This window comes from Drosophila mojavensis, unplaced genomic scaffold (genome assembly GCF_018153725.1).
Source record: "Drosophila mojavensis isolate 15081-1352.22 unplaced genomic scaffold, ASM1815372v1 contig_231, whole genome shotgun sequence".
Classification (NCBI taxonomy): domain Eukaryota; kingdom Metazoa; phylum Arthropoda; class Insecta; order Diptera; family Drosophilidae; genus Drosophila; species Drosophila mojavensis.
This window is the reverse complement of record NW_025318772.1, coordinates 3,918,960-3,927,988: the sequence shown is the minus strand read 5'-3', so window position 1 is coordinate 3,927,988 and position 9,029 is coordinate 3,918,960. Positions and strand designations below refer to the sequence as shown.

The 9,029-nt window shown below is 40.5% G+C and overlaps 6 protein-coding genes across 7 annotated transcripts; 2 read left to right on the top strand and 4 right to left on the bottom strand.

Moving 5' to 3' along the window:
* Positions 1-9: 9 nt before the first annotated feature.
* LOC6574863 lies at positions 10-2,042 on the bottom strand. Its single transcript, XM_002000855.4, has 5 exons — positions 1,831-2,042; positions 1,593-1,766; positions 1,101-1,469; positions 741-1,009; positions 10-672 (listed from the first exon to the last, which is right to left on the bottom strand). Exons 1-5 carry the CDS (start codon positions 1,862-1,864, stop codon positions 403-405), a joined length of 1,116 nt encoding a protein of 371 aa, XP_002000891.1. The 5' UTR covers positions 1,865-2,042; the 3' UTR covers positions 10-402.
* A 171-nt stretch (positions 2,043-2,213) lies between these two features.
* LOC6574862 lies at positions 2,214-3,425 on the bottom strand. The gene is made up of 2 exons (XM_002000854.4): positions 2,898-3,425; positions 2,214-2,844 (listed from the first exon to the last, which is right to left on the bottom strand). The coding sequence occupies exons 1-2, from the start codon at positions 3,171-3,173 to the stop codon at positions 2,284-2,286; spliced, it is 837 nt and encodes a 278-aa protein (XP_002000890.1). The 5' UTR covers positions 3,174-3,425; the 3' UTR covers positions 2,214-2,283.
* Positions 3,258-5,422, bottom strand: LOC6574861 (cytochrome P450 307a1). The gene is made up of 3 exons (XM_032728247.2): positions 5,233-5,422; positions 3,478-5,173; positions 3,258-3,346 (listed from the first exon to the last, which is right to left on the bottom strand). The coding sequence occupies exons 2-3, from the start codon at positions 5,142-5,144 to the stop codon at positions 3,286-3,288; spliced, it is 1,728 nt and encodes a 575-aa protein (XP_032584138.1). The 5' UTR covers positions 5,145-5,173; positions 5,233-5,422; the 3' UTR covers positions 3,258-3,285.
* A 268-nt stretch (positions 5,423-5,690) lies between these two features.
* LOC6574860 (26S proteasome regulatory subunit 4) lies at positions 5,691-7,261 on the top strand. The gene is made up of 2 exons (XM_002000852.4): positions 5,691-5,802; positions 5,862-7,261. The coding sequence occupies exons 1-2, from the start codon at positions 5,800-5,802 to the stop codon at positions 7,176-7,178; spliced, it is 1,320 nt and encodes a 439-aa protein (XP_002000888.1). The 5' UTR covers positions 5,691-5,799; the 3' UTR covers positions 7,179-7,261.
* LOC6574859 (protein YAE1) lies at positions 7,137-7,862 on the bottom strand. Its single transcript, XM_002000851.4, has 2 exons — positions 7,773-7,862; positions 7,137-7,615 (listed from the first exon to the last, which is right to left on the bottom strand). The coding sequence occupies exons 1-2, from the start codon at positions 7,860-7,862 to the stop codon at positions 7,262-7,264; spliced, it is 444 nt and encodes a 147-aa protein (XP_002000887.1). The 3' UTR covers positions 7,137-7,261.
* LOC6574858 (probable DNA-directed RNA polymerase III subunit RPC6) lies at positions 7,715-9,022 on the top strand. Of its 2 annotated transcripts, none has more exons than XM_015167678.2 (3): positions 7,715-7,799; positions 8,056-8,454; positions 8,516-9,022. In XM_015167678.2, the coding sequence occupies exons 2-3, from the start codon at positions 8,062-8,064 to the stop codon at positions 9,002-9,004; spliced, it is 882 nt and encodes a 293-aa protein (XP_015023164.1). In that variant the 5' UTR covers positions 7,715-7,799; positions 8,056-8,061; the 3' UTR covers positions 9,005-9,022. The 2 variants fall into 2 exon arrangements, with proteins under 2 accessions (XP_015023164.1, XP_002000886.1); XM_002000850.3 differs by having other exon boundaries at positions 7,787-7,878.
* The last annotated feature ends 7 nt before the right edge of the window (positions 9,023-9,029 follow it).

The following is a 9,029-nucleotide window of genomic DNA, read 5'->3' as shown; positions in this document are numbered from 1 at the left end:
CCATTTGCGTTTTCTCTTTGCATTTAGATTTAATTAAAATTGACAATTGTCGTTGGCCACTAAATTAATCACAATATCAATTTTAGTCTTTCCATTACGTATACATTTTATAATTGATTGGAATGTATGGGAATACTACGATATGTTTAGATATATATATATATATATCATATATATATATATCAAAAAATATTGGGAGTTATACATAATACTATAAGTACACTTTTCATAATCGTTTTTGCGAACGCTACAAAACAAATTACAGGCCAATAAACCTGACATAAATTGTGGAAGATAGTTTGTGGTCGTATATATAGTAGAAAACTTTCAACTTAACTACTAAAAGATTGTTCTGTGCGTATTAACTTGGTGCTTGGTCCAAAATGAGTTCATTGCTTCAATTTAAATGGCCAAAGATTTGGGGAAGAGCTGCTGTTTCACATAATCATCAATCATTTCCATAAGAAGGGCGCGCGTCACCTTCGGGTGCTGCAGCACATAGCCAAAGTCTTTCAGTTTTGTATTGTCCAGATTGAGGTGCTTATGATGCAGTTGCTCCTCATCCAAGTAGGGTGTGAGCGGTGTATTATCAATGCCATTGTGTTGACAAATATCTGCCCAGGGCGCCATGTGCTTATCATTGATTTCACCCACCGTGTCGCTTGGATACAGCTAGAGAGAGCAATGAATATTTAGTGATTAAATATACGATGAGTCACTGATCAAAACTGATGACATACCTTGGTCAAATTGGACATAACAATGCCAAAGTATTCAACATTGATTTCAAAAATATCGACTAGCAACTCGCTGATGCTGCCCTGCGTAGACGCTGAGTCATCCACAATGTTGTAGACTTGTCCAGCCGTTTTTGGACTCTGAGCTAATTGCCAAATCGCAGCACACACATCGTTCACATGCACCGTGTTGAGACGCATCGCATCGTTCCACAACAGTTTCATTGTTTCGCCCAAAAATTTGTATATGGCTGCTATTATGATGCGTGGCACTGTGGAGTAGTTATAATATTTGTTATTTGTACAAATATACAAAACACATTGTGATTGTGATTACGATTGCTGACGACGACGTTGACTTACTTAAGTAGCGCTTATCACCAATGCCGTAAACAATTGGCAGCCGCACAATCGTATAGCTAAGGTTATTAATCTGTGGCAACTCCTTTTCGACTTTAAGCTTTTGTTTGGCCACGCCCGTCCAGGGCTCTAGCTTGCAGTCTTCTTTCAGCGGCGTCTTTTCGCTGCTGTTCACACAGCCCGAGCTGAGCTCTACAAAGCGTTTCACCTGCTGGCTGGCTGCCTCATTGGCACAGTTCATGCTCAGCTTGTAGATGCCCTCCTTATAGACAGCATCATCTTGGTTCGCACGCGTCTCGGCTGCACAGTTGATGACCAAATCCCAGCCTCGATTCGTTGTTGGGTGTGGTGCGAATGCCAATTTGCATGAGGCTGCAATACACAAAGGACCCCAAGCAATAACAAAAATCAAATCAAATCAAAACCTGTTTTAGGCTGTGTGCGCGTGTGCGTGGTGTGTATGAGTATGCGTGAGTGGGTTACATTATTACATACCGGCATTAATTAAATTCGCGCTGAAAAACTCGACTTTATCATGAGCGAAGGCCTTAGTTTGCTGTTCATTTAGCCAAGCCATTTGTGGCGGCGTCTTATCAACAATTCGTATTTCCTGCGTCAGCTCATTCTTCAGCAAGTAAGTCACCAAGTTGCGTCCAATGAAGCCGCAGCCTGCAGATACACACAAGATAAGTCGCAGTTATCGCTCTGATTGCACTTCCCCACTTGCACTTACCGCCTAAAATTAAAACAGTCGGTTTCTCAGACATACTGCAGCGACAACAACGACGACGACGACGACACAACCAACAGCGTGACTACGACGAATGACTAGACTCTTGCTTCTGTATCGTTTCAAAACCTTTAAATTATATGTAAACGGGACGCGAATCAAATACAAATGCAAGCGTCAGGGCTGAAGTGTTATGCTCGTTTGGCTCGATGAACCGATTGTCCAATTATGCCGCTGCTATCGAGCTACAGATATCGCGGTCGCATCAACAAGTGAGTGGTTCATTTCGGAGTTTTTAAAATGATTTAAAATTTTTATATTTAACTCCTTTACCATTAGCTCAAGCTCTCTCAAGGATTCGACTGGAATGCAAAAGCTTTTCAAAGTATAAAGAATATATGTTTACTTGTATTTTTAGCTATTGGCACAACATGGTAAATTTATATTTAAAAAGTATTAGCATGACCACAAGTCAAATTTTGGTGCCTTAAATCCACGAACTATAACATCGGCTTGCCACCACGCAGTCCTTTCTTCTGTCTCCTTAATGAACTCTTCGACCTTGGCATCTGTTGGATTTAAATTCAAAATGGCGATATCTTCATAAATAGTCAATTCCTTGCAGCATTGCAGCTCAGATTTGTCCGTCTCATGCAACAAATGCAAATGAACATTTTTACAACTTCGGGGCAACTGACTGACAACCTCCTTAGGAAACAGTTTCCAAGTCTCCACCTGTTGATTTTGCTTATTTGTAAATAGTTCCAGTTCCAGAAACACATTCGTAGTCTTCAGCTCTGTTGACCACAGAGTGTAGAGCTCCTCGCATGTAAGCAGCTGCAGAAGCGTTTGATTCATAGGCCCATCTGGCATAGAGTGCAGGTCACCGTGGTATTTTGATATAGATGCGTGTGGTATGTGTATTGTGTACGACTCTGATGGCATAAACCTGTTACTTCCAAATAGAAATCGCAAACTTTTGACAGTATTGTTACTCCTGAACGTTCGTCGTATTAGCTGAGGAAAAAGTTCTATTGAAATATATTCATTTACGCATTGTTTATATTTACTTCTCGCATATTGCTGATGGCATCCTTGGTCTGCTTAGCCAAGGATCGTTGTTTTTGTAGTTGATAGTGCTTAAACGATTCCTGTTTATTTTCATTTTGTTCATCATCATCCCATTTGTTCACATAATATTTGTATGTTTTATACACGAACGGAATTTGACTTCGATGGAATAAAAGGAAGTCGAGTATGTTAATTACAAACTCCGCAACGATTCCTGTGGTTAAGACGTCAACGTCTTGGAGTTTCAGCTCAACATTTTTAGAGTTCTGTGCCATTTATTTATAGTCTCGATAATTTCGCGGGTTTCTTTAGTAAACAAACTTGTGTTGTTTGGGTTAGAGATGCAAATGTGCACACTATCGGCACTTATGAACTAGCTTGCTCTTGTCACAATATCGATATATGACGAACTTGGAGGGCAATCGATATTATCAGCAAAATCGAGGATCTGTGTAAAAATAATATTTATTTGAAATACATTTTTTTATTTAAGATTTACATTATAGTGGTAAAAATAAAAATATATAAATTTGACCGATATTGTAATAATTTTAAATTTGGTGTTGCTTTATTTTATACCGTGCCGTTAATATAAGTGGAAAGCAGTTTGCGGGTAACGCTAAGCTAGCTGGATTAATTTTTATGTTCGAAATGTCTTGACTGCTTATATTGTAACGCAATAAAATATTTGAAAGTAATATGAATCCAAATCCTCGAACTAAATTTTGTCCAATACATGTGCGTTTCCCTATACTAAATGGCAAAAAATGTGGAAGATTTTTTCTCAATTGAAACTTTGGGCGCTTCAGATTATTTTGATTATCTATAGTGCTTACAAAATCCTTTTCGAACTCTATGCCGGAGTCAGAGCCTTCAGACATTTTTCTCTTATCATTGGATGTAGATAGTTTTTGAGTATTCTTTATAGAAGTTTCCTCTAAAAATCTTTCTGGACAAAAATTCTGAGGCTTTTTCCAACTATTTTCGCTCATATTGAGTACATAGTTGTTTATAAACACAATTGTGCCCCTCGTTACTCCATATCCAGATATAACTGAATCCTCAGTAGCCACATGAGGAACAATGGGTGATGATGAGTACCGTAGGACTTCGAAGATTGTGGCCATTGTGTAGGGCATTTGTTCCATGTCTTCTAAAGTAATACTTCGCTTTCCTTCATTTGATACAAAATCGGCTTCACATTGAATATGTCTACCAATGGCTGGATCTTTGGCTATATAGGCAAGAACCAGCATTATCAAGTTCCCAACAGCTGAATGGCCTCCGATGAAATCTTCCAGCATAAAAATGATTGTGTTCCGGCACATGTTTTCGTTCTCAATCAAACTTTTTAGCAACGCATCGGTGAAGTCATTGTCTGGCTCCTCAGGATCAATGTTCAGCTCTCGATGCTCCAGAACGCGATTCAGAATGAACTTGCGAATTGTTGTCGACCAATGTGCAATGCGATTTGTGTGCTGTTTGTAGAATGGTGACAGCCAAGGCAGGAAATCGAGTGGATGTCCTTGATTGATTTCCCAAAATATTTCGTCAAAGAACCAAACCATTTTCTTGAATTCCTCATCATCATACTCGAATCGCATTGAGCACATATACTGGCTAAACATATTCGCGCAGGCTGCATTTAAAATGGGCTTCAATTCTAGGGGCTGTCCAGGTAAAATAACTTTCTCCAGCTCGTCCATTAATATGTCAGCCTCTGCACATCCAATCAAGGACATCTTGGAGAAATATGACGACGATTCTCGGGGGGAGCAATAACGTCTAGCTAAATTTCGTCGTTTCTGCTGTAATTGTGACCATTCGCACAGAGCTAGGGAGTTATTACGATCACCTCCAAACAGTTTATGATAGCGTAGGAAATCCGGACGGCCACCAAAGAATTTTCCATTCTTATTAAGAACTTCTCGTATCAGATCCAAGTTGTTTACCACAAGGCAGCGAGTGTGGCCAAGTGTCAAGGAGTAAATGTCTCCATAACAATTTGCCAGTGTTCCGAATCCTTTGAAGGGATTGTCAAACTGGCCAATTATATCCAAATTGCCAAGTATGGGCCAAGGACGTGGGCCTGGAGCCTGCTTGAAAGCACGTTTAAATTTTTCTCCATTGGGCAAAAGAATTTCCACTATTGCTTTTCTTTTGCATTTAAATAATATTAAAATATACGACGCTACGGACAGAATCAGGACTATTATGATGAATAGGTAAAACACATTGAACAACATTTTGATATGCAGGCAGAGTATGCAGGTGTCTTAAATGAGTAAAAAAATACATTAAAACAGGTAGATCAACAGGCGTCTAAATATATACCTGTTGATAAGTCACCAACATGTAACCGATTGCTAAGAAGCGCAGTCGTTATAAATATTGCTTCTTTGTGACTGTCACTTTTTCTATCACAATATATTTATTGTAGCTAGTATCATTTTAGTTAATTCTTAAACGATCTGGTCGGCTTGTAATGTCCTTACTCTTCGAGGTGAATATGTTGAGTAAGTTGTAACTTCTGTAATGAGACGCTATGTTAACAGCGATGCCATGTTAAATAGCGAACCTTAGCCTTAGGAGAACTATTCGACAGCGGCTTATTCAATTTTTCTCAAATATGTATGTAAAAGAATATAAATATGCCCAATTCGCATAAATAAAATCAAAGAACGCTAATGGGACTCATTTTCCATGCAATGTTAAATTTAAAATATATAGTAGGCGCCAAAACTTGATTCTCATGCTATGCAACCATGGCTAGCATGGAGTGTACACACTGGCATCGTAGCCGCAGCCAACTTCAAGTCGGTTATGACTAGTAAAAATCTGTTTGTGTTGCCGACAAAATAAATTCATTTTCTTTTGAAGATATTAAAGTAAAAACGCAAAATGGTAAATTAGCTTGGCAACGGTCTGGACTTTTAAGTTTATTGAGTGCTTTCTTGTTGTAGGGACAAAATCAATCGGCACAGGGTGGCACTGGAGACAAGAAGGATGACAAAGACAAAAAGAAGAAATATGAGCCACCAATTCCCACTCGCGTTGGCAAAAAGAAGCGTCGCGCAAAGGGTCCAGATGCCGCCATGAAGCTGCCACTAGTGACTCCTCATACTCGCTGTCGTCTAAAGCTGCTCAAATTGGAGCGCATCAAGGATTACTTGATGATGGAGGACGAGTTTATACGCAACCAGGAACGACTCAAGCCACAAGACGAAAAGAACGAAGAAGAACGCTCGAAGGTTGATGACTTGCGTGGCACACCAATGTCTGTGGGCAATTTGGAGGAGATTATCGATGACAATCATGCAATTGTGTCGACATCCGTGGGCTCGGAGCACTATGTTAGCATTCTGTCCTTCGTTGACAAGGACCAATTAGAGCCTGGCTGCTCTGTCCTGTTGAATCATAAGGTTCATGCTGTAGTGGGTGTCCTCAGCGACGACACAGACCCCATGGTTACGGTCATGAAGCTAGAAAAAGCGCCACAAGAAACATATGCAGACATTGGTGGGTTGGACACTCAAATTCAGGAGATCAAAGAATCTGTCGAGCTTCCGCTAACTCATCCCGAATACTACGAAGAAATGGGCATTAAACCACCAAAGGGAGTTATTCTGTATGGTCCCCCGGGTACGGGTAAAACGCTTCTCGCCAAGGCCGTTGCCAATCAGACTTCAGCGACCTTCTTACGTGTCGTCGGCTCCGAGCTCATACAAAAGTACTTGGGCGACGGACCAAAGTTGGTGCGCGAATTGTTCCGCGTTGCAGAGGAGCACGCGCCGTCCATAGTCTTCATAGACGAAATTGATGCAGTGGGCACAAAGCGTTACGATTCCAATTCAGGCGGCGAACGTGAAATTCAACGCACCATGTTGGAGTTGCTGAATCAGCTAGACGGTTTCGATTCTCGTGGTGATGTCAAAGTCATCATGGCAACGAATCGTATTGAAACACTTGATCCAGCGCTTATACGTCCGGGACGTATTGATCGTAAGATTGAGTTCCCCTTGCCCGATGAGAAGACCAAGCGACGCATTTTCACCATACACACATCGCGCATGACACTCGCTGAAGACGTGAACCTGAATGAGCTAATTATGGCAAAGGATGATCTTTCTGGTGCCGATATTAAGGCGATTTGCACAGAAGCAGGACTGATGGCATTGCGCGAGCGTCGCATGAAGGTGACCAATGAGGACTTTAAGAAATCAAAGGAGAGCGTCTTGTACCGCAAGAAGGAAGGCACGCCCGAAGGACTGTATTTATAAGTCAGATCAATTTTTCAGTTAACATATATTATAATTCCTAATCACACACAAGCATTAAACCAGGTTAATCTTAATCCATCAAATCATTTTGCTTGTGATTTGAACAAATTTGTTGTTGTGTGCAGTGCATCGGCGCAGTGTTCTAATAAATTGTCTACATAGGCATTTTGTTTTTCGGATACAATGCTGAGTGGTTCACTTTGATGCTCCAAATACTTGAAGTGGATTTTATCTGTAGCTTTTGCCAACTTCATTTCCTTATACGCCAGGTGCTCCTTTGCCAGATTGTCGTCAGCATTTGCTTTAGTTAATGTATCGTAGAAGGCTAAAAATTTAGTTAACTCTATGCCAGTCTTTAGTCCATCTGCATAGCCCTGGTCAAAGCTGCTCTGAAAACTTTGTTCGCGTCCATCCGAGATTCCATCAGCATAATTAATCTGCAAGCAAAATCAGTTTTATTTCAAATGGTACGATGACAGCTGATTTTATTAACAGTGACTGGAACTTAACAGACTGCTTCTTCCTGTTATTAACAGACGCTGTTCGTAGAATCGGCACACAAGCAACTCGGTTCAAAGCACGCTTTTGTCTTACCTTTTCTACTTTATCTTGGATTCGCTGGTAATTATTTCTGTTGACGGTTTTAAAATCGGTCTCGTCATCAGAGCTGTGTGTTTGTGACATTTTAGCTCTGTAAAACGTAAGTGATTATCAAGATTCACCACCACAACTATGTTTCGGCTATAGAAATCCAAAACATTCGTGAAATGTGTTTCTAGAGCTGAACAGCACAATAGCAGAGTTGCTCCTCATTTCAAGTGACTCCACACGTAAGGTTTATTACCTACAGAAAATCATGTAAACATTCCGCTTACAGATCACAATGGCAGCCGAGGTCGCTCAATTGTTGCTTGCGGTAATCCAGGGAATACCAGGTGGAGCGACAAACGATGACCTTACTAAAGCGTTGTCAGATATGCCCGCAGCTTCGCGGGTCGAGGGCCTGAATGTATTGTTGAAGCAAGGTGGCATAGAGATTTTGAAGAAAGGAGAGAAACTCATTTACCGCGCCAAGGATCCGGAAAAGAAGAGTGCACTGCCCAAAGATGCGGATAATGAAGAGAAGGTGGTCTATAGTATAGTGGAAGAGGGCGGCAACAAAGGAATTTGGATACGTGATATACGCATGAAGTCTAATTTGAATATGACCCAACTTAACAAAATTCTCAAGAATCTGGAAACCAAGAAACTTATTAAAGCGGTCAAATCTGTGAACGTAAGTAAGTTAATTAATCTATCGAATCCAAACTAAACAATTTTAAATTTATTTATTTAAGGCAAGCAAAAAGAAAGTCTATATGCTTTACAACTTAGAAGCAGATCGATCTGTGACAGGCGGTGCTTGGTATCAGGACCAAGATTTTGAAGTAGAGTTCGTAGATGTGCTGAATCAACAATGCCTGCGATTCCTTCAAATGAAACGTGAAAGTGCCGAGAAGAAACGCGATGGGCCACTGGCGTTTAAGCAAATGTCCTGCTGTACTGTAAAAGAAGTGCACAAATTTATATCGGATTTGGGCATCAGTAAAGTCAATCTGGATGAGGATGACTTAGAGACAATATTGAAAACCGTTGTATACGATGGCAACGCAGAACGTATTCTACAATCAGATGGCACGTACGTTTATCGTGCGGTAAATTTACCTCTGCCGGCACCTGGTTTTGTGCAAATGCCGTGTGGCATATGCCCTGTGATCAAGAATTGCTCCAATTGTGGTGATGTGACCGCTATTAATTGCCAATATATGAATGAATGGTTAGATTAAATATGCAATGACCTAAAATTTCTGT

Excerpts from the sequence above, each read along its gene's own strand:
- LOC6574863 (XM_002000855.4), bottom strand. The coding sequence starts at position 1,864 with ATGTCTGAGAAACCGACTGTTTTAATTTTAGGCG. Across the intron at positions 1,010-1,100 it reads TGGTGATAAGCGCTACTTAA|TGCCACGCATCATAATAGCA; the intron begins GTAAGTCAACGT and ends ACTACTCCACAG. Across the intron at positions 673-740 it reads TTATGTCCAATTTGACCAAG|CTGTATCCAAGCGACACGGT; the intron begins GTATGTCATCAG and ends TGCTCTCTCTAG.
- LOC6574861 (XM_032728247.2), bottom strand. The coding sequence starts at position 5,144 with ATGTTGTTCAATGTGTTTTACCTATTCATCATAATAGTCCTGATTCTG. Across the intron at positions 3,347-3,477 it reads CCACTTATATTAACGGCACG|ATCCTCGATTTTGCTGATAA; the intron begins GTATAAAATAAA and ends ATTTTTACACAG.
- LOC6574858 (XM_015167678.2), top strand. The coding sequence starts at position 8,062 with ATGGCAGCCGAGGTCGCTCAATTGTTGCTTGCGGTAATCCAGGGAATA. Across the intron at positions 8,455-8,515 it reads AAGCGGTCAAATCTGTGAAC|GCAAGCAAAAAGAAAGTCTA; the intron begins GTAAGTAAGTTA and ends TATTTATTTAAG.
- LOC6574862 (XM_002000854.4), bottom strand. The coding sequence starts at position 3,173 with ATGGCACAGAACTCTAAAAATGTTGAGCTGAAACTCCAAGACGTTGAC. Across the intron at positions 2,845-2,897 it reads CCATCAGCAATATGCGAGAA|CTAATACGACGAACGTTCAG; the intron begins GTAAATATAAAC and ends CTTTTTCCTCAG.
- LOC6574859 (XM_002000851.4), bottom strand. The coding sequence starts at position 7,862 with ATGTCACAAACACACAGCTCTGATGACGAGACCGATTTTAAAACCGTC. Across the intron at positions 7,616-7,772 it reads TCCAAGATAAAGTAGAAAAG|ATTAATTATGCTGATGGAAT; the intron begins GTAAGACAAAAG and ends TTTTGCTTGCAG.